The following is a 24,686-nucleotide window of genomic DNA, read 5'->3' on the forward strand; positions in this document are numbered from 1 at the left end:
TAATATCCAGCTCCGGAGCTACTTTCCACCTCCTCCTCTGGTCTCCTCCTGGCTCTGCCCTCCTCTGCTAACAGCCTCCTCTCTCCATGAAAACGGGAAGGGCTGAGGAGGTGACCGCCGACGGTGCGTCGTACCCAACCGACCCGACCCCCCTCTGGCCTGCCTGCCGCTGGGGGACCCGGGGAGGGAAAGGGAGTCTGGTTTTTGTGGGTGTCCGGCCGGTCCTTCACACCCCGAAGCGGTCAAAATGGCCCTTTTGTCTGGCTGTCTTTGGTGAGGATGCTCGAGCTCCACTGAGCCGGTGACATCACCGCCGAGGGAGGTAACAGCATCAATGCAGTAGTGAGGAGAGAGGAGGAGGAGGAGGAGGAGAGAGGAGGAGGAAAAACATGGATTAGTACCCCTCCCTTAACACCCCTTAAAAAAGTGCAGTTTCAATAAGATTCCCTGGAAATGATGAAAAGAATAACAAGGACACAATTTCATGAGTAATCACCTGTGTTCATAATAATGGCAATTTAGTTTACGGTACTTTTTTTTTTTTAGTATGTGGTCGATTTGTTTGCTGTTTATTTGTATATTATATAATTATGTTTACATTGCTTTTCTTACCTTCTTGTACAGTGTCTTTGAGTTCCTTTAAAAGAACTTTATAAACAAATGTATTATCATTAATATTATTAATAATATTATTTGTTATTGGTTTTTCAGTCCTAATCATAAATATCATATATTTATTATTATTTATTATATACATTTTTAAGAATTTTAACCCTTTAAATGCCAGGTTTTTGTCATTATGCCACTATGTTTTTAGATGAAAAAAAAACACAAAAAATAAATAGTTTTCAATATACTACATGCTGAGCAGTTTTATTATTATGATCATTCTTATTATTAGTAGTAGTAGCAGTAGTATTAATTATCACAGCCTGTGATATATTAATGATTAGCGGCAACATTGACTTTTATGCATTATTATTCATTTTTGGTGCAGTGTCAAATACTCATACTATACTTAATTTAACCGCCATCAGTCCTAATAATAAATATAGAATACTAATTTTCAGAATTTAACCCTTTAAGTGTACATTTGGAAACCTATATCTAACATATTGCTATGCACTGTAAATTAAGCACCACCTGTTTTTTTAAATAAATAAATAAAACAGCAGATAGGCAGGATACAGCAGTTTTACATGGGGAAAGCGACAGAACAGTTTTGAATGTGCTGGACAATGGGAGCATTTTTTATGAATAGTCTTTAGTAGGTCAAACCAGGGACATCAAGCTGAGGGGGGACAAAGTGGCACAAAGCAGTTTTTTTGCACCATGGAAACTGTCTGTTTAGTGAAGCACACAGCAGAGCATCTCAGGGCAGAGTCTGAGCACAGAGACAGGATTATAGCACAACTATTATCACGTTTCCTCTTGCAAATGTGGTGTTTCTGTAGGCCTCTCTCTCTGAAGTGCTGTGGGATGTCTGCATTGCAGTCTGCAGGATTTGTAGTCAGTTGTGTCCCTTCAACCTCTGTTTACTGCAGCAAATACCTCTGAAAAAGTTAAATGGCAAACACCCAATACTTATAGGCCTTTTTTCACAGCAGACATTTTGACTTTTCATAGGAAAACCACAGCTTACTAATGACATTCAAGATATATTATGCAAGATTTTCACATTTCATAGACTCACACATAAGTAATCCCTCTAAACCATCACTGATGACCCACTACAGAGCGTGTATGTATCCTGGATTTAGCCTGGATTTCCTTTATTTTGTTGTGTTTGGGATGTTATTGGGCAAAAGCAGGACTCTATAAAAAATAGTGACCAGGTGCATCCAGAAGGAAGCCATGAAAATGATGGACACTGCACCAAAAACAACAACAACAACAACAACAACAACAACAACAACAACAACAACAACCCACAGATAGTGACTCTGTAGTTTACTTTTGTTTGAGATTACTGTTTGCAAACAGTTACCCACAATTGCAGCACATTGTGCCACTGATTATGATTTAAGCTCTATTTAAGAGTCCCAGCATGCAAAAAACTAAAGCAGTGAAATGGAATTCAGCCATCTTCAGTTTCATTATGTCACGTGATTAACATTTTTCAATAGCTAATTGCGATCAATCAGTTTTTTTTTTTATTGCATGTTTGCAAAAAACAGTTTTAAACTCCACATTGAAAAGATAAAGTAAGTCTTACCAAACTGTCTTGACTGTGAATCAAATGACAGCATTTGTTGACTGGTCTGCAGCCAGTTAACGCCCTTTTAGCAGCACTGTGGTTAACTTTGAATTACTTTCATCTTCAGGTCTGTGGAGATTCGCAAACTCCAAAATTGTGCTTTTCCGTCTTTGGCAATGCAGTTGTCTGCTGAAATCAGTCGGATTTGCAATTTAAAGTTTAGGGACCCCAATATGCAGAAATATTCAAATACAATACGCCAAAATAACACTTATACTGCATGCAGAACTCCAAAATAAAACTGTGTGCTATCTTTATGCACACAGTTTATAGGGGAGATTTTCACCATTTTCCCCATTCTCCCAATCTGTTTTCATTCGCATATCTTGAGGTCAGAGGTCAAGGGACTCCTGTGAAGTGGCCATACTCTTTAAAGCTTAACCTCTTACAGCCTCCTAAAGACAGAAATGTCTAAAAAAAGATTAACATGTTATGAACAAACTTTAATCGCATCAAATTAACTGAAGAATCTTGGAAATATAAAAGGTTGTGATCTTGTATTACTGTATATCTGTGACATTTCGTAAGTTAATTTGAATTTATATGCCATTCACTTTGAAACCTGGACCGACATCACTTTTCTGATGCTGCATTTAGACCTTCAAGAAACGACTGGATTTGGGAAAATTATTTTTTAAATGGTAGAGGAAAATATTCCCAAAACTATTTAATATTTTAAATCAAAGAATCATTATTATTAATATTATCATCATTATTAAAGCACTTTAAGAAGTATCTAGTTTTTTTGTAATTTTGGTGTACTTTTTACAGTTTATTCATTTATTTGCTAATTTTTCTCTTCTTACATTGTTCATTACCTTTTGTCATGTTTTTGAAAGAAATCAAACCAATTTTCTCAGGTTTTAAAGGGTTAAAGTGGCCCTTTTGTTAAAATTTTCATTACTTATAGCAAAAATGGCATTTTATAAATAAAAAACCCACATTATCTCCTGATGGCATTTTAATTTAGTGAGACAGAATAAATCTATATCTGTAGTTCAGCCTGTGTAAATGTTGAACCCGTAAAGAGCTGAGCGTGAACAGAGGAAGATGAGATGCAGCCTGGAGAGATTAATTTGGACTGAAGCTCTCAGACCGTCATTGAGCTGATTGGAGAGATGAGAGGACCGGCACTAACGATGTCAACGTGTCCTTGTACAAGTGACCTGCACTCCACGCCGGTAATGGTTTGGTGGCTAAAGAGATTGTTGCGTTCAGATCAATAAAATCTCTTTTCAGCGTCAGCCATCTGAAGACAAATAATTCTGCACAGTCAAATAATTTTTTGTGTTACAGAGAAGCGCAGTCTGGATTCTGAATCTGTACCGTTTTGCTTGTTAATTAATGTTTCATCATTGATGAACCCTCCGTCAGTTTTCTTGGCCTCTCTTTCGCTGTGTTAAACGGGGCAGTGTGTGAGATTTAAGGGGATTTAGTGGCATCTAGTGGTAAGGATTGCAGATCGCAACCAGCTGAAACTTCAGAGTTAATTGTTGAGGAGGTTTTTATCCTGAGCTGAGTTGTCCACGGAGGTCTCTTTTTCTCCGAAACAAACAGACCAGGTCATTAAAACTGGTAAAAACACAGAATAAAGCAGTTTAATGTTAAAAATCAGTGTGTCTTTAGCCCTGTTTGGTACTGAGGACAGACAATGTGTGGACCTTAAGGACTGCATCTTATAACCATTACTCTGGTGTTTTTATGGCAATGCAAAGTTTTATATTTTTTTAATGTTCCGAACATGAATTTAATCACGTCTTCATTTCAGGGGCCACAGACAAGTCTGTCTCAGACAAAAGCTCAGTCACAAAATACTGAGACGTGGAGCAGTAATCGTGTCCATCCTGTGATCTAAGGACATTTTTAAAAAAATTAAATTCCTGACAATAAACCCCCTTAAATCCTTCACACTGGAGCTTTAAGACAAAACACAGACAGTTGCACATGAGGTTTCGCAGCATCAGAGGGTGGTGAGCAGGAACTCTCTATCTGGTGGAGGGATACTTTGGCTGCTCAGGTTTCAGTGCGCGTGAAACACAATGCAATTGTGTTTCGTGACCTTGCTCTTTGCACAGTCCTACCGTCCCTATTGCTCTCTCTGTCTCTCCCTCTCTCTCTCGTGGACACATTTGCTTGACGTGTAACATCTCTCCGGGGGCCCGCTCTGTCTCCTCCACTTCTATCTGATGCAACTGCTTTATTTAATTCATCCGCATGATGATTTCAAGCTCCATGCACAGATATAACATGCTGTTTTGTCATGTATTCATGCTCTAAAAAAACACCACACAGCAAACATCAGAGGTGAGTGTGAATCATTACAGGTTAACAAGGATGATGTCAGCGGCCTGAATCACCACACGCGAGATGAGGTGCCTCGCAAACTCTCGTCCTCCCCATTTTAAAAGTGGGTCAAGCTGAAGGCTCAGTTTTATAAGTGAGCGTAAAAGGAAGTGTCTTTTGATAATTTAGAGGCGCCAGCGTCCACTACAGGAAGATGCAGGAGGAGTGGTGATCCTGTTTCTGTGGAGCCGCCCCGCTCTGCTCTGCCATGTCTAAATTCAGCGGCACAGGAGCCTGAATTATTTATTGGTTGAGTGAGCTGCTGTCTTGAGCCGAGTGTGACAGACATGTTTTCTTAAAGAGACGCTCTTGGTGTGTGTCTGTCACAGTATATAGAGCAGTGATACCAAACTTATGGCCCACGAGCCAAATCTGGCCCCTGATAGGGTGCCAGGTGGCCCCAAATCATTTTTCTAATTCACAATCAAAATAAAGTGATTCACACTGGGAATAGTTTTTGTAGTATACATAAAGTACCAGAGTACCCTACACAAAACAGCAACAAAAAGAAATGGAAATAGATATTAAAGATATTAGATACTAAACTCCTGATGTCAAAAAATACCCAAAACATCCTAAAATCCCAGAGAAACTCCTGGTAACCTCTGAGTATCCTTGAACCGTCCTCAAATCCTAAAAATGTCACAAAATCTGAGAAACCTTCTGACATCCTAAAGACCTCTGAAACATCCTAAAATCCTAAAATTCTGAAAATGTCCTGAAATACCTTTAAACTGAGAAATGTTCTAAAATCGTAGAAATTTGCTAAAATCACAGAAATGTCCCTGAGCCAGACTAAACCGTGTCTTACCGTCGCGGGGATGTCTCCGATGCATCGTAGCTCTTTCAGAAGCCTCTCTGCTCAGTCCTGGACATCGGCTGTTTTCACGGGACGTTGTTCATAAGTCAGTGATGATAGATCCGATATTGGGTGTCTTCCGTCCATATTTTAATCGTATTTCGCTGATAAAAGTATATTAGCGTCGATGCTAAACGCCATATTGGTTTCCCATAGTTCCTTTGGAGAAGTCAGAGATTTGTTTTGGTCTTGTTATCCAATCGGAAGACGATCCGACGCTTCGTATCCGCTGACGTATGCCATACGTCATCTGAAGGAACCTGCACTGTGATTGGTCTAATCCTGCTGTATCCATGGCTCTGCGTTATTGGCAGCGCCTCGTGCATTAGAATAAACTGTGGTAGCCCCTATAATAATAATAATAATGATGATGATGATGATAATAATAATGATAATGATAATGATGGGGGGGGGGGGGGGGGGGGGGGGGGGAGGAATAATAATAAGAATGTAACACGCAGCAGGGCCTCATATGGATGTAAACTCTGTGTTGACCTCAGGCAGAGCAGGCAGGAGAGTCAGGGCCCGCTCTGAAGTGTCTGGAGTGTGATGTGGCCCTCTGCAGCATCACAGAGAGGAGCTGGCACATATAATGGGATACACTGCAAAAAACAACTGCAAAAAAAAAAAATGATGGGACTTTTCTCGAAAAGTGTGTCCATTTTTTTAATGTTTGTTTTTTCCCTTTCTGATTCTCAACACTTGAGAGAAAGGTTTTCTACAGCAAAAAAGCTTTTGCATTATACTTTTGGGTGATTTATCACTCAAGATCTGTACAATTCAATTTCCGTCTTGCTTATTCTTTTGTCTTTATGGTCTCATAACTATTTGTACATTCAAGTGAAACAAGTATGGGGCTGCTGCGTCTGGCCCCGGGCCCCTGTCATTTTGTAAAAGTGGCCCTGAAGCTAAGAAAGTATCCCTGCTGTAGAGCAAACTCCTACATAAATCTAATTCGACATGAGAAAAGAATATTATGAACTGAGATATAAATTAAAAAAAATTAAAAATCATATAAATGCTGTGGGCTTGCACAAGCATATGATATCAAACGGAGTGGAATATTCAAACCCAAGGTGCCATATTTTTATGGGTGAAATATGATGACATATTAGGGTGTTATGTGCATTATTTTATACACATGTATGCATTTACAATATGAGGACAATATGAGCAGCAGCTGTCTGCAGAGTGTCTGCATGAAGAGCTGTCAGTGATTCCAGGAGACCCTGCATTATGACGCTCTGCTGCCACCCACTGGTGTAACCAGGCTTCTTTACTCGAGTAGAAGTAGGGTGATATCTGCAAAAATGGCCCATTGGACATGATGAAGGCCACTGTGTGGCCAAAACATGATTTATCTGTTCCACCATGAACTAGCCTTTATAATTAAGCTTTTTATCACGAGTACAGTGCCTTGATTTAGCTTATTTTTTCAACTATTTTCATTTTTTGAACTAAAGAGCACCTCCTTATTGCTTTGCTGTTTCACCTGCCTTGAGAATACAGAGGCCTTCCTACTTTTGTTTGGCACACATCTTATTTTCTGCAATTATTGAAAATCCCATGGAAAAATCCCATTGCAATACTGATTTCTGTGCCAGTCCACAGAAAAATGTCACCCTGGAGCACTTTATTTTAACATGGGGGTCAATGAGAGACCTACTCACTCTTAGAGTCATCCCAAAGGGGTGATTTAAGGAACTTTCTTGGTTACATTTTTCAGCCCCAGATAGAGGATGACATTTTGTTAAAACTGCCTGTGCAAAAATTGGACTGTCAGGTAAGGTCGTGTCTGTGTGTGTCCTGCATGTTTGAACTCTGAAAACCATCTGCACCTGTATATGTTTATTAGTGTGGCTACAATACTTAGATAAGCTAATCAATAAATTAATAATTAATTTGACAGTGTGTAATCTCCCTCAACCTCAGTCATAAAAATCATTTCATGTGAAAGTTGCATGCTCTTCAGTGTTTCTTCGTTTGTACAAAAACAAGCTGCAGCGGCATTTCTTCAGACACAGCAGCACAGAGGCCGAGTGTGTGTCTGCAGCTGGAGACATGGCACTCAGGTGGACCATCCTGTTCTTTGGCTTTGGACTGGTATGTTTATTTATTTGCATTTTTGGATGACATTAACATCCATATCATATCTCCAATATTAAACAGTGACATTGTGATGATAATTCTGATGATTATGACATATTTTATTGTGTATTTTAAAGGCAGCAGCCAAGCTAACAGGTGACACAGGTGAGTCACATATTATAATGTTGGACAAAAACTTGAGTATATGTATTAAACTGAGGTTAGATTATGCTTGTTTTTCAAGAAACATTGGGAGAAGGCAATGAGCAATTTAACAATTAATTACTCAAAATTTGCAAGAATTTTGTGGAAAAAAAGAGAGAGGGAAAGAGAAAGAATGAGTAATTAAAAAAAAAAAGAAAATGACCTGAAAATTAGCACACAAAAAACAGGAACAAAATAAAAAGGAATGACTTCAAAAAGTAAATAAATAATAAAAAATAAATAATTTTCAAAATACACGGGACATTTAAAAAAAGATAATAGATCCATGTTAAGACATAATAATTATGTTAACATGATAATTTTACGCATCCTGTTTTCCCATTACTGAGCAGCATATTATTGATTCTACATCCACAGAAATCGACGTAGATGAAGGCCAAGACTGGGACATGTTTAACATCAATGAAGGTTTGTGGACACATTTTTTGTTTTTCGTCACTGTATAATCTGACTATGTCTCATCGATGATCAACATTTTTTTTTTTTTTTTTTTTTTTTTGCAGCGGCTGGGCTGGACCTGCTGGAGGGAGATATCGAAATGTCTGAAGTACGTTTGTGTGCACAGACACCAAAGACCCAAAAGACTGCTGCTATTCTTCAATAATCTGCACATGTAGACGTGTTTCAGTACGGTTTTACATATGAGTCTAAATTCTACACTATAGGACATTTTCAGAACATTATTCTTTTTTTGTGCACAAATTGTATTTTAAAGAGTAAATGACAGAAGTTAAAGTTTAATTCAGTTTCTCCTTTATTCATCCCTTATGGCAAAACTGTTGTTCTCTTCATTCCCATCAGACATTTAACAGAAACTCCATCATAGGAGAAAAGTACCGCTGGCCAACGACCATTCCCTACTACCTAGAGGACAGTCTGGGTAACACACTGTGATCCATGAACTCACATTCATTATCTATCTGTTATTATAGATATGCACCAAATTAAGAGGCTTTCTCACGTTTTTTTGTCTTTAAAACATGTAGAACTGAACGCAAAGGGAGTGATCCTGAAAGCATTTGACCAGTATAGACTGAAGACCTGCATCGACTTCACACCGTGGAAAGGAGAGGAGAACTACATCTCTGTTTACAAAGGGAGCGGGTGAGCTGCTCTGTTCACTTCATAGAAACTCTACAATTGAACACAAGTATTTCAGTGCTAATTCAAATGCACATTTTTCTTTTCTTCATTTCTGCTTTTCTGTTCTGAAACTGCAGTATCTTAATGTTGACCTTTTCTCCGCAGCTTAAAACTTTGAAACCTGAGCACATTGATTTGATTTCTTTCAAAAGAAGGCAGTGAGCAACTTCACAAGAAATGACCCAAATACTGGCAAAAAATTTGGACAAAGTTGCAAAAAATATTGTCTGAAATTAGCAAAAAAAAGAAAGAAAGTAATGGTACAAAAACAGGAAATGACAGCATGTTTTTGAAAGACATTAGACCAATTTGATCATGTTGCAAAGATTTAAATACTTGTAAAAGGCGTCTGATTGCTGTACAAGAAAACTGATGTCAATCCAAGTTTCAAAGTGTTAAAAGACCATTTAAGAGTGCATCTTGCTCTCCCTCTCTGTATAGATGTTCCTCCCCTGTAGGAAACCAGCGTATCGGGAGGCAGCGGCTGTCCATTGGTAAAAACTGTGATCGCCTGGGAACTGTTGAGCACGAGTTCCTGCACGCTTTGGGCTTCTGGCATGAGCAGTCCAGAGCTGACCGGGATGATTACATCACCATCATGTGGGATCGTATTGAATCTGGTAACACTAATCAGTAACACCTCATGTAGTAGCTTTTTTTTTTTTTTTTTAAATGTAACTTTTATTTAACATTGAGATGAAGCATCTCTAAAATCTACATTAAAGGAGCATTATTTGTAAGTCAAAAGAGATTTTTCTGGGAGTCAGCTGCACAACCAGGCAGGCTGAAAACATTGACATCTGATAATATCTGCTTTCAGACTTAAGAACATTTAGTGACACACACTCCTTTAGTCATTCTGCAATAAAATTCCCGGCTGAGGGTGCAGAATACCCAAAAGTCCTTTTTTACAATTTCTGTGCGAATGTTTGGGACAGAGAGTATAAAGAGCTCCTGAGAACACAATGAGTACTATATGGTATTTTTCTGCTTGATATAAAAAAAATAGGTAGTTTGGGAGCACACCAAGAATTTCCTTATATATAAAGGTGCACCAATGTAAGAGTCTACAGGTTGCCAGATCATGCCATCAGGTTTCAGCTCATGCAGTGTATTTTCAACAACCAAAAAAACATTTTGAGTTCTCAGCAGCCTGTACAAGAGCTGCTGCATATACATCAGTATCATCAGCATAAATACAAAGTAGCATTTGACACATTCTGACCTAGGTTTTTCACATAAATAGTAACAAAAAAAGAGGACCTAGCACAGAGCCCTGTGGCACACCCGTAAGGGCAGATACAATATCAGAACACAGACCATCATACCTTATGCACTGAGACTGATTACTAGATTGTTTGATAAACAAGCAATTGTTTTGTCTGAGAGTCCTGAGCTCAGAAGTCTAATATTGAAATCATCATGGTCGACTGTGTCAAAAGCTTTGGACAAATCACTAAAGAGTGCTTTGCAATGTTGCTTCTTCCTATAATAAATAATTGTATGTAAAATTGTATTATTGTCTCTGTTTTTCTCCAAATGCATGCTTCTATCTGAATACTATGTTACCATTTTTACAGAAGTTGGCAGTAGCTTGCTCTATCCATCTTTACAAAAATCCAATATTGGCCTCCTCAGGCAAAGAGCACAACTTCAGAACATACGATGACTCAGTGTCCAACGCTCTCGGCGTTCCCTATGACTACGGCTCTGTGATGCACTACAGCAAGACGGCCTTCAACATCGGCTCTGAGCCCACCATCGTCACCAAGATCCCCCACTTCATGGACGTGATTGGTCAGAGGATGGGCTTCAGTGCGAGTGACCTCGCCAAGCTCAACCAACTCTACAACTGCAGTGAGTCATCTTAACTTGTTATTTTTTCCCATTAAACAGTAGCTGAGAACTGAAACTGCACTTTGAGTTTCAATAAATTATATCAGCCTATCCAGCTAGCAATGTTTGCTTCTAAAAACGTTCTGACATGACACAAACATATGGTACAGTGCAACCAATGCTATGTCTTAACCTCAAGGGACATTATTTGAAATGATATGCATCCTTAAAATGCTCTTTGAACATTACACTTAAATGTTTCTTGCAACTTGGTAAAATCACATCCCATCACATGTTGTGCTAGCTGGGTACAAATTAGGAGTGATTTTTGTCCTATATAACCTAACTGAGTTACAAGGCAGGTCTGATTTTGTCTGGAAAGAAATTATGCTGATATATATATATTAACCATTTGGGGCACAATCTCTAGTTTATTTGTCCTTGGGAATACCCTGGAGATGCCCTAAATGCTCATGTATTTATAATGCAGCAATCATTTCAGGGTTTTCTTTGGGTCCAACTGCAGTGAGTCATTTTAACGCGTCATTCTCTCCATCAAACAATAGCATAAACATACTAAACATTAACACTAACATGCAATAAATCATACTGATAATTTTGGTCATAGTCTCTAATATATAAGTCCTTAGCAATACCATTTCCCATTTATCTTTCATGCAGCCAGATCAGATCTCAGATCAGTCGTACTCTGAACTGTTGAAGGTCGGCAGCTGTTTTCCGTTTCATGTTTTCTTGTACTTGTTTTGCGAGATGATATAACTATATTTTATGTGCCGGCGCTTTTGCTCTTGACCTGCAGTTTCAGCCTCAGTTATCATCAGACTGATGGAGCTCAGTGACATATCAGCATCTGGTTCCTCTGATCTCCTTTCATTGAGGGCAAATAAAATCTGGATATGTGATAACAGATTTAACCAAAGGTGTCCTGATTTAAAACTCTTACATAACAAGCTTCCACTGAATAATTATTTAGACTGAAGCGCAGATGAGACCCAGAGATCTACACTGTCTTTTCAATACTGATGTTTGCTAAAATACTCTCTAAAAGGACACATCCTATCTTACATTTAGTCATGGTCCCTGATGATACAGGCAGGAACAGCGTCGCCAGTCTAAAAACATGAGGAGATCATCAGTTTTAAATGAATATTTTAAAAATGTGTGTCCTCCATTAATGTGGGGTACAGATCATCAGTCTATTTTTTTTTAAAAAGATAATTATCTCAGAATTGTGATAGAGGAAATTTGTTTGTTTTGCTTGTTTTTCTGAATTTATTAGATAATTTTGTTAATTCAGAAAAAAAAGAATTTATCAGATTATTATTTCAGTAATTCAGTTTTCAGTTTTTTTAGTTATAGATTTGACACAGATTTTAACCAACACCAGCAGATCTATGCAAGTTTGCAGCTTGACAAGCCATCCTCCAGGTGTGGATGGGTCCAACAGCACTTAAACTGTCACACTGATTGAAAAATATTTACTGTATTTCATTTGAACGACGAGAGTTTTATTGAAATGTGGCAACCTGTGCTCCTCTACCACATCGCTGAATGTCTTGTAGAGATAAACCTGTGATTGTTTCCTCTCAACAGCCAAGTCTTCGACTTTCGTGGACAGCTGTAACTTTGAGGAGGAGAACATTTGCGGGATGATTCAGGGTGCTGGAATGCAGTGTGGGAGCATCGCAGCTCTGTGAGCGGAGGGCCTCAGACCGACTTCTCCAACATGGGACAATGCAAAGGTGTCAATCATAACAAATCAATTTTATAGTGCTGAAATGTGTTCAAAGTCCTGGAATTTACTTTTGATATTTACTGGAGACTCTGAAAGCTTCTTATATATCTACAAACGCTCAAGTGTAGGAGTTATGCACTACCAAAAAATGGCTTCTTATCTTTGAATATGGTGACTTATTAATGAAACACTGGAAAATGCAGATAGATATACAGTATAATCTTATATTATACGCATCTGTGTTGTTGTCCAGTCAGCAAAAGCTTTCTTTATCACCTTATCGAGCCTCTTAGATAACTGCTGTCTGAACATATGCAAAAACAAGGTGATTTATAGCATAACCTGTGCAAAGTGCAGGCTGGATATAAAGACACATGAATTATTGTTCGAATATAAATACAAATTTATTAGTGATTTATTAGACCTAATTTAGAGCATGTTTATTTCATTATTTGTTATATAAATGAAAGATAATTCTGAGATTTACTGCTCATATACTTTAAGTTGAGGCTGTCGGATCTGGAGGAGACTTTACTCAACTGACAACAATGAAGTGCCAATAAATGTACAAACTTCTGAGGCCCAACATTTCCCTGTTTTCTTCTAGGAAAAGGTTACTTCATGCACTTCAGCACAGCCAAAGCTGAACCTGGTGCCCAGGCACTGCTGGAGAGTCGCTGGCTTTACCCCAAACCTGGAGCCCAGTGTCTGCAGTTCTTCCTCCATAACAGCGGGGCGGCTGACGATGTTCTTAATGTCTGGGTGCGAGAGTATGACGAGGCAAACCCCAGCGGCAAACTGAGGCTCTTCAAGAGCATTTCAGGTAACAGATGCAATATTAGACATTGTGTTTTCCAATATATTATAATGAAAGCTCCCATATGCATGATTTGGAAGTTTGTGACTTTGGCAACCCCGACTTTGACTCAATAAACATAGTTATCAAATCTTTGCTCCCAACAACAACTGATAACAGCCATTTAATTTGCTGATTTGCTGATATGTTCTGTTAATATAATCGGAATAATGTGAAAGAGGCTCAAATCAAATAAAAAAACTAAAGATATTTCAGTTTCAACCTCAATCACAGAATCAGAAATACTTTATTAAAGAATTATATGTAGAAAATAGCAAAAAAATATAAGATAGAAATACATAATGATAATAAAAACTAGTAGCACTAATATGTAAGTATTTTAAAATATAAGTATGTATAATGTGAGTGTTTAAAGTGTGTAAAAAATATAAAAATGTGTGCCTTAGAATTTTTAATTAAAAAAATAAAAAGATTTTAATAGTAAAATGCCAGTCGAATAAAATATTGTAAATTTAAAATATTTAAAAATAAAAATAAAAAACATTGTAAAAAAAAATTAAAAATAAAAATAAAAAACACTATAAAATAAAAATATTTTAAAATTAAATAAAAAACATGTAAAATGTAAAACAAAAATATGTGTAACTTGTTAAATTATAGATAAATAAATAAACTGACGTTAATGTCTGCTCTCGGTTTTCTTTCCAGGAGGTGTCATGGGCTCCTGGGAGCTGCACAACATTAATCTGGAGGTGACAAAGAAGGCCCGTGTGGTTTTTGAGGGCGTGAGGGGAAATAATCCCTCAAAGGGAGGTTTCTCTCTGGATGACATCAACCTGTCGTCCACAAAGTGTCCTCAGCACATCTGGCACATCCGCAACATCACCCGCCTGCTGGCCACCACAGCAGCAGGAGAGAAACTGTACAGCCCTCGCTTCCTGTCAGCAGCTGGTTACTCCTTCCAGGTGAATACTTTTTAAATATTCTATTATCTCAATCTTAAAGAAATTCAGAGTTATTACATTACCTTCACACGCTTGCACAGATTTCTGCTGTGATTGTAAAAGTTACTTCACACTGCTGTGATCTGTAGGTCGGCGTGTACCTGAACGGAAGAAGTGACCGTCCGGGGTACATGGCCACCTACTTCCACCTGACCTCAGGCCCCAACGACCACAACCTGAAGTGGCCGTGTCCATGGCAACAGGCGACTATGGCCCTGATGGATCAGCATTCTGACATCAGACAGCAAATGAACATGCACCGGATGGTCACCACGGACCCCGACAAGAAGTCATCTGACGGTAATAGAGGGGGGGGGCTTGAAGCAAGCTTGATGAACCGTCTCAGGCTGTAAAAATAACAAAAGTAGCCACACACTGGTTTGTAAACTTGCTCAGGTTTCACATTAAAAAAAACAAAAAAAACAAATAAACCAAAAGATTACATTGTAAACACCAGATCGTTGACCCAAAATCTTCAGACTGATTCAGATTGATTTCAATCAGAGTGAGAAAAAGTGTGCATGTGAACGCTGCTGCTAAAACCAGGATTGCAGGTTTACTTTCTGGCCAGCTGTTCAAAAAAAGCATCCATGGAGACTGACTCACTTTGAGCCAGCCCCAAGTGGTCATTAGAGGAACTGCAGTTTTTGGCGCTTTCTTTTGACTTCATCTTTCAGCCTCGGAGGTTTCAGCTCGCTAGACTCTCTTTTTGATCTTTACACGTGACTTGTTGTTTTGCTGGTCAAACAAAGACAGTTCGCCTGTTTCTCTGCAGGCGAGTTTTACTGGGACGATCCCAGGAAGGTGGGCTCTAAAGTGACTGCGTCTGATGGCAGCTACTTCTACCGAGGCCCAGGAACCGGAACAAGTTCCTTCCTCACCCACAGCCGACTGAAGAGCAGGAACTACATCAAAGGAGACGACGCCTACTTCCTGTTCAGTGTGGAAGGTGCGGACTGCAAGTCAGAACTCAATAATTACATGTCAGTTTTTCTGATTCTGATAAGGCAACATGCAGATTATTGATGTAGGTGGCTAACAGAGATGCGAGGAGTACACTAGGAGGCTTCTACATGCTCGCAAAGACTTCTATCAAACACAAATCAGCTGCAGGAAATATGCCACCACAAGGTTTTAATGCACGTTTCACAACACAAACACATGAAAGTAAAAATTGATGAACAGGTAATTCTGTTTCCCATAAACCATGTGCACCGCCATATTGCTATGACGCCAATTCAAGTGACTCGGTCTACGTAGATCTTGCCCGAGTTACTGAATTGGAGTCCTAACTTGGATGCTGTTCCATTGCACTCGTCTAAGTCGAAGGTCGTTTTTTTCCCAATTTTGAGTGCAAAGGAACGCAGGATTACACGAGACCACATTGTCAGTGGTCCTCGAACATCATATTATTATTCAGGTTTGAAAAACAAAATTCTATGAGTTTTCCAAGACTTTTAGTGCATTATTACCAATACATTTCCATGACTTTGGGGAAAATATTTAAGACCATATATTCTGTAAAACTACCATCAATACTTTTTTTTTGGTTCTTCTTCAGATTTTTGGTCATTTGTTTTTACTGAAAAATTTCTGGCAATTTTAAAGACAAAAAATTGGTGAACCATTTTTGCTGATTTTTAAAGAAAAAAACTTTTGGTGTATTTTTTTCTCTTTTTGCTTTTAGGAGAGTCCTGCATAGTTTGCCATTGAGTAAAAGTACTAATACTTCAGTGTGGAAATTGCACAGTGCATCTTGCCCGAGTTACTGATTTGGAATCCTGATTTGGAAGGTTGTTCCATTGCACTTTTCTGAGTCAGAGGTCGTTTTTTCCCAAAGTTTCGAGTACAACGCAGATCAGACGAGACCAGGTTATCACAAACTATACTGTGCACTCAGCCTGTCTGTGAAGCATCCCGCTTGTTGTTTTCTTGTCTACAGATATATCTGATCTGCTGGCCTCTCAGCCTCTCCCCCGCTCTGCAGACCACGCTGACGCCGGTCTGATGAAGGCCGCAGACCAAGGCGCCCCGCAGGGAGCTGATAATAACTCCACGCTGGTCACAGCTGTGGCGGTGTCTGTGGCAGCAGCCATGTTGGTGGTGTCCATGCTGATCGTGGGGAACGCCTGGAGGCTGAGGAGGAGCAGGAGGAGGCAGCAGCAGAGCGGCGAGGGGGTGATCATCCAGGACATGCCTGGATTCATGGAGGTGAGCGTTAATGTCAGCGCTTCTTTGCATCAGAGCAATAATTCACCAATGCATCCAAAACAAACTCATTTACTTAACCCTTTAAAACCACGTCACTTTTCTTGTGCTGCTTGTTTGCTCAATTTCAGACACCTTTCACATGTACCGTATATAAACCTTTGCAGCCTGAGAAAATTGGTGTGACTTCTTAAAAAACGTGGGAAAAAAAGGCAATGAGCAAATTTGAAAGAAATTTTCCGCAAATTGCATGAAATTAGAAAAATATTGTAATTTATTTTTAAAAACTTAGGGGAAAAATGTATTTTGTTATTATAAATACATATTTATAATTATGTTACAAAATTATTATAATATTTGACACACTTCTTTGGATAATTTTCTTTTCATTTTTTTCTCTTTTTTAAATTTTACTTGTTTATTTATGAACAGATTTCAGGTAATTTCTTGCAGTTTTTCTTATTTCTTGCTAATTATTGGGGCATTTCTTCTTTTGTTGCTAATTTCCCTCTTCCCAAGTGTCAGAGTTTAATAGTGTTTGAAAAATTTGCTCTAATTGTCTCTCTGTTTCATTTCAGTAGCAGCCGAACACATTTTTACCATCTTTCACTGCTCCATGAAGCCGTCAGCACTAACCAGAGGAGACAGCACACCACTGAGGGATCTATGAATCCTTTTCATGTATAATTTGAATGTGGATGTTAGAATTAAAATCTTACAGCATACATGTTTAAGATCCTTTTTGTTAAACCAGCTCTGAAATCACTTTTGCCAAACCCACCAGACTTCATTTAAATATACGTCAGTTTTATCAACATAAAACACACGTCATTCAAAGTTGACAGAAACAAAATGAATCTCATAAAACCATCTTGCTTTATCTAGATATAAAAATGTGATGGCTCTATATGCCTAAAATTACTGTTTTTTTAAATGGAGTCTGGTGTGTTTGGACATAAACTGTCGGTGCAGATATAATCTGAGCGGTTACACTGCAGCTTGTCTTACAGCTGCTGTTTCTCTTATTGTTTTAGGCAGAAAAAATAAATTAGTAAAATAAATATCTTCTCCACCAGATTATATTCCTGGTAGTTTGGTGAAGCCTTTGAAGCAAGCTTTGTAATGATCATGTTTAAGTGTAACATCCCATAAATAACATAACATAAATAAACAAATGTGAAAATAAAAAAAAAGTGGCCAAGTCAAAACTTTATTTTGGGTGATGGGGCTGCACAGGGGGGAGATCACGACTCATAACTTCATTTTTTATTTTCAGAAACAAACTAAGCTTCACACACAAACACTAAAGTGACTTCACAACGAAAAAAAAGTCTCTTTAACGATGATCATAAACATTTCTGTATAAAGGAGGTTTCAGATTTTTGTTTGGCAAACAAGACTTTCACAGATAGATCTCTATTTATGCAGGTAACCTAATGAAAAAGAAGTATTTAGTGTTTCCTCCACCTCTGTTTCAGAGAGCTCAAAATCACCCTCAACCAGAAAAGCAGTTTCTTCCTGACATCATATTTGCTAAAATGACGTGTGCACTGGGTCGATAAAGGATCAGAAAGGCCTGAGCGGGTGTTTCTGATCCTCTGTTAAACCCTGAAGAACGGGCGTCGCCACACCCTGATTGGTCCAGAGGCAAAATGCACCAAGCTGCTCTAAATTTTCATCATGGAGTCAGTCACACTCTGCACAGCAGGTGATCTGCATCACCCTCCAATCAGCTCCAGGGAACTGTGACGTTCAGCTGAAACAAATTTGGAAAAGTGAAATGACAGCAAGAGCAAACCACAGAGGGGCCGCTGCATATTTAGTTTAATACGTTTAATTGGCAGAACACATCTGAACAGTTTGCATTAAAGAGTTGATTTAGAAAAAAAGTCCCATTCAACACCAAAAAGCATTTCTGCACACATATTTGATATTATCTGCAACGGTCAAAGAAGAATCTATTAAAGTTTTTAGCGAATCCCAGTCATGCGGCAGATACACAAAGTTTTTCTACTTTCATTAACATTGTGATAGGACATCTGACCGTTTTTTATTTTCCAGCGTCTTTATAGCATTTGCTGATGGATTCTGAGTTAAGTGTATTCTGTTTTAGCACACTGACATGTGCCCGAAGTTTTGTGAAAATGCCTCTGCACAAAAATGTGACGTTTCATGCGAGAACCGTTGCCGTGTAAACAGACCCTCGGTCATGGTAGGATGAACGTGTCACGTTTCACATAGTTCAAAAGCTGCAACTATACATTTTGGAAACTCATAAACTGTTGTTTTTAACATGTTATTATCTTGTTGTGTAATTCTTTTTTATTTTGCGCTGCTTGTGTTTCAGTTTTCTTCTGGATTAATAAAGTTAATCTAATCTAATTGTGATTTTATATAAATCGTAGGACTGATGAAGAATAATAACTAACATTGTCTATTCGAGTATAGTGAAATTAAACCTTTTCACGGTCACAAAAAAAAAAATTGGTAGATTTATTTGTCATTTTTTTCCCTCAAATGCTTCTGAAGAAAAACAAAGAAATTAAAGAAACAAGAAAATAAAAAAAAAAATCTATTATCTTTTCATTATAACAGCTATCAGTCAGTCACTCATTGATCCAAAAACACCAGACACACGTCAGTTCATGTCAAGCATCTTTTTTATTATGAGATATTCAAAGACAAACGGTATGAGCGCCATGATTCACTCAGCTGGAAGGCCGGAAAGCTCAAACGAACTCACACAGTTTCACACGCGTGTGTCATACAAACAGACCTCCTCACTTTGTGCTTCCTTTAGAAACAAGTTTCAAAACAGAAGGTGAAAATAATTTGCTTTCAGTCCAGTTTGACCTGTCGGACATTTTCACAAAGTAGGACTGAGGATCGATTATGTGAGAACAGAAATTAACTCTGTATTTTAATGTCTTACTGAGAAAAGTCCTGATTTCTGTGGCTGTATCAGTTATCCCAATTCTCCAAATATCCCACTGTGCTCTGGAACATCTCGTGTCAAAATCCAACTTTTTTTTGCAAAAAAGTTTACAAAAGCACACAAATCCAGATGATAAATACAAAGTGCGGGAAAGAAGAACACGTGAAAGACAGAAAAACAGCGTCTGCACATTCAATAACAATCCCATAAACATATATTTATGGTAATTAAATCTAAGTTCACGGGAGCTTTATCGTTGTACGGATTCTATTTTTCCCTCAAAATCCAACTTTTACACAACATTCGACAAACTGCGTCTTGACCAAACTGATTCAAATAAAACCAAAAGCAAGAGCTCAACCAAAAATGGCAACAATGATCATACAGATTGTCTTTTGAATTAAAAAAAAACTAAAAAACTACAGACATAGCAGTTTTGAGGACACAAATGACGATAATACCTGTGCAGGTTCCCCCTTCTGATCCAATCATGACAGTTTTGTTAGAATTTAGTCATTCTTGGCTCTCAGAGTTTATGAAGCTCAACATTTTTTGTTTTATTCTTTGTTCTTATTTCTTCAGGTTGGAGCTCATAAGACCGATTCTATACAAAAATGCCAAAACATGAACACTGCAAAAGTATTCAGGTCTTTAACTCAAAGGTTTACCATGCAGGATCAACACCAGGGTTCAAATTTTACCAATAAATGTCGAGACTTTTCTTTGACTTTGGGGCAAATTTAAAGACCATACACTGTCTGAAACAACCGTCGATACTCCTTATTGGTTCTTATTCAAATGTTTGACCTTTTTTCCCTTAGATATTTTGCAATTTAAAAAATATGATTTTTTAAAATTTTTTTTGTGATTTACATAATTTATCACAGCTAGAACTGTCAATACTAAAATTATTGATTGAATTTTAAAATTTTCAAAAGTCGGCAAACTTCACGTTAATGTACAGGTTTGTAAAACAGAATTCGATTAAATAATTTTACAATAAAGTTTCATGGTTTTGGGACAAACTTTATAGACCGTACATTCTTTAAAACAACCATTGATGCTCCTTATCGATTCTTTTTCAGATTCTTTTTTAACCTTTTTTGTCTTTAAAAATCTCCGTGATTTTAAAGACAAAAATTAGGCCTTTTTTTCTGGGAACATTTTTGCTCATTTTTATAGAAAAGCTTCTGGTCACTTTTTTCTAATATTTTTTGTGATCTTTAAAGAAAAAATTGTTGGGAGAAGTTTTTTCTTTTTCAGGAAAGTCCTGCATAGTTTACCTTTGAGTAAAAGTATTAATACTCCAGTGTAGAAATTGCACAGGGCATTCAAACTTTAACGCAATTAAAACGACAAAAGAATTAGCATTTAAATAAGTACCAAGTAAAAATACTCATTATGCAGATTGGCTCATTGTTGTATTACAAGTATTGATGCAACATTGTGTCCATCATTTTAATGTTGCAGCTGGTTAAACTGGGACTAATTTTATTTACTTTATATAATTTATGTAGTCTAATCTATAGATTAAATAGATATAGAATAAATGTATCTAATTTTGAGTTTACTTGACAGGAACCACGTTTAATTTACATGAATTTCAGTACACTCCTCAACTCTGTTACATCATAATTTATCAGCTGATTTAAATTTTGAATTGATAAAATAAATCTGGAAAGTAACTAATGCCGCCAGAAAAATGTATTGGAGAAAAAAAAAATCCAAGTATAAAGTAGCATAAAATGGAAATACTCAAGCTTTGTTATTACTGTACTTAAGTAGTGTACTTGGGTAAATGTACTTATTTACATTCCATAAAACGTAACGCAGGCATTTAAAGCTGCACTAGTTAATTGTTTTTGTGGATCACAGAACAAAACCTGCAGAGAAAAATCACCTGAATCTGATGTTCACAGCTATACGGAGCTTTTTAGTCTACCTTTGACAGTTGCTTCGGTTCTCTGGCCAAATTAAAAATCCTTTAATTAATGCAGCTTTAAATCAGAATTCATAGATTAAAAAAAGTCTGTTATTCACATGAAATCACAGTTCTTTTCTACGACCAGTAAACACTTTCTGCCAATATGTATCACATTAACTGCAGGACGGCTCAAAATTAAAATACATTTTAAGGTATAATCTACAGAGTCCCTGAAGTCCCACAAAGTGATTTTTTTTTTGTAATTATCTACAGAGCTCCTAAAGGGACATAAGGAGAAAAAATAGATGGTGGGAAAAAAATTAGATGAAAAAAAATGACAGTGATTTTTTTTTTGTGGTGGTAAAAAATTGATGGTGAACAAAAAAAGATTGGTGAAAAAAATGATAATGCATAAAAAATCTGATTTTTTAAAAAAAATTTCTTTTTGATGGTTGAAAATTAGGCAATGAAAAAAAACCTCCTTTTATCGTTCTCCCGAAAAAACCCATTCTTTTTCTCCACCATGTATTTTTTCCAACATAATTTTTTATTTCATTTTGTTTTTCACCATCTAATGTTTTTTCCCCCAGTTCCCTTTACAGGTTCTGTAATTATCTTGTAGGAGAATCTTCCTTTTTTGTGTAACTGTTCTTACTCCCCTTCATCTAAAGTGCAGTCTTTGTGATTAGGGCCATATCTACACAAATACATCTATTTTTTAAAAACTGATGTTTTAATAATAACCTTTTTTTCTTGCCAAACTTGCATTTTTTTAAACATATTGGAGTCAAACTATTTTCAAACGTAATTTCAGCTAGCTGGCATACGTGGAGGGGAAGACGGAATATAAGGAGAAAATGACGAAACTTATGTGATGGCGAACAAAACGCCAAACCAACACATACTGGAGAAATTTGTTATTGCGTGACAGTATGTGGACGGTTATCCACGGAGGATTACTGTACCTATTTCATGACAAACAACAAAATTCCATGACTGGTTTTTGTTAAATTCCATGACTTCCGTGGGAACCCTGATTTTATTTTGGTGACCTAAAACTCCATCTGTATGTGGACGAGAAGCCAAAACCTAAAGGAAAATATCAGTTTTTAAAAACATCTGTATACGTGTAGGCAGGACGTAAACCTTGAGCTGTCGGTGAAATGTGTGTCCGGCTCTGCTGAGCAGAATGAAGCATTTTTTTTTTATATTTTCTGAACACCACTGAACTTCACCTTCTATCATCTGTGCTGTAAAGATGAGCCTTAAATAAGGTGTGCTTCGTTCACAGGAATGATACTACAGACATCACAGTATAAACGGCTGGCTGCACTCTTGCACATGCACTTTACTCACTCGTGCTCAAACTGCAAGCGAACAGGCATGTAGTGCTTCAGTTATAAGACGACACTCAGGCTGCATAATACTTTTTTATATTGTCATCACAATGTCAACTCGTGCAATAAAAACTCATCCATTTTTTAATTATTTGAGGGAGAGCATCAGCAGAAAGCTGCACTTTAAAATGTCACTATCACTTTTTTATTGTTGCCTTTTGAAGACAGAAATGATCCCTGTCTGTTAAATTCACTTTGTAGTATTTTATTAGTATACTGACAGACAGAACTGAGTACACCTTCGTATCTTTTTATTTAAAGTAGTATTACGGTATTCTTTATCATATATTCTCCTCATATCGTGCAGCTCTACTACACACACTGATGGAAGACAACAGTCTGACACACGTTACAGACGTACCATGCACACATTAGACAGCTCCCGCAACTAATTAACAAATTATAACTAATTAGCCAAAAACGAACTTTTTACTGCTACTTAATCCTCCGCATGCACACACACAAAGGTATTTCAACACACACACTAATGCACAAATGTGCTGAGAGCTTATAAAGTCAGGCCTAGAGGTCAGGCACCATGAAATTAAAGCCCTGAATCTCTGTCAGTGCACAAAGAAGGAGCCTCGCTGAGCAGCAAAGACGAAAAGAAGACAGAAAAACAGAAGATAAACTGACTTAAAGCTGCACTTTGGTTCATTGTCAGACCCAAACGGCAGTGAGACGTTAGGTGTGAAATGTTAAGACTTAAACACTTAGAAATCATGTCATAAAGTAATGGAGAAAAACACAACGACAACTACATCTCACTGCGTTTTTTAGAAGCCAGAATTTAATTCAAACTGATGGGAAGACGGCGAGCAATCAGCTGTAAAAGCTGGAAGAGGAAGACGTCTGTTTGAGCCACAGAGACGGATGTGACGACAGGGATGGAGGACTCCAACAAAAAAGCATGGAGCCGAGCATTTCAACCTTTCCACAACTTTTCCAAGGCTTTTCATCGCATCACCATCGTCTTATTTAAGCATTTTAAAAAGAATAGTCCTAGAGGCACACTCTTCCCAAGCATCTGTGGATAAGAAAACTGCTCATTTTTGCTCTTTAATCGCATATTCGACAATCACGCTGCCAACAAGCTGCACATGACAAAACACCAAACGGGTACTTTTCAAAACGTCCTTTTTTTGTCCTTTTTTGCAGAATACTAAACTAAAATCTAGTCAACTTTCGCGCAGCGCATCACTGGATTTTAACATAATTCGGGTAATGTTAGACGTGTTTCAGGATTTTTTGGAACATTTCTTTAAACAACACCAAAAACTATGTATATTCAAAATATTTCTAAAACTTTCTACTAATTCCAAAACATTTCATGGCCTGGAAAACAGTTTTAAAAGGAATTTCATGACCATGGAAACCCTGCTGAAGGACTGCTTAAAAAATCTACTGCTTTACTGTGCTGTACATCTTTCTTCTCAAGTTCCCATAAATTTGTGGCTTTGTAGGGTGTAAACAGGAAGCGTAATTTTATTTTATGGGCTCCACATTTTTTGCCTATATTTGTTGATATTTAGGCCAATTTTCACCATCAATAGTATGCCGAATTACCTATTTGCAGCTCGTAATTATAGTGTATACATGGAGCTGTAACTGGATTACTTTGACACTGAAGAAAACTAACCTTAACCCTTTGGAAAGTTCTGTAGTGTCTTTTTTGACATTTATATACGTTTATTTATTTATTCCACTTAAAATGTTCAAATCAGGTCAAGCTGGATTGTGTTCACACTCACCTTAATGAGTTAAATGCCTTAACCTCATGCACACATCATCACCCTGGAGATAAAACCTGATTAGTTCATTAATATCACATCAGCAGGGTGAACAGCGTGAAACGAAGACTGTGTTCTTACTTGTCTTTTTTTCACCTGCAAAG

At 37.6% G+C, this 24,686-nt stretch overlaps 1 protein-coding gene across 1 annotated transcript; it reads left to right on the plus strand.

The window, feature by feature from the left end:
* The first annotated feature begins 7,520 nt into the window (after positions 1 to 7,520).
* On the plus strand, positions 7,521 to 18,207 carry LOC121941335 (meprin A subunit beta-like). Its single transcript, XM_042484113.1, is given in 16 exon segments — positions 7,521 to 7,562; positions 7,685 to 7,712; positions 8,130 to 8,180; positions 8,276 to 8,319; positions 8,574 to 8,652; positions 8,759 to 8,876; positions 9,357 to 9,535; positions 10,554 to 10,772; positions 12,366 to 12,437; positions 12,440 to 12,514; positions 13,115 to 13,330; positions 14,033 to 14,289; positions 14,418 to 14,628; positions 15,104 to 15,277; positions 16,271 to 16,551; positions 18,151 to 18,207. Coding segments are annotated over 16 exon segments (2,103 nt in total).
* Positions 18,208 to 24,686: the final 6,479 nt, after the last annotated feature.

Source organism: Plectropomus leopardus, chromosome 3, assembly GCF_008729295.1.
Source record: "Plectropomus leopardus isolate mb chromosome 3, YSFRI_Pleo_2.0, whole genome shotgun sequence".
NCBI lineage: Eukaryota > Metazoa > Chordata > Actinopteri > Perciformes > Serranidae > Plectropomus > Plectropomus leopardus.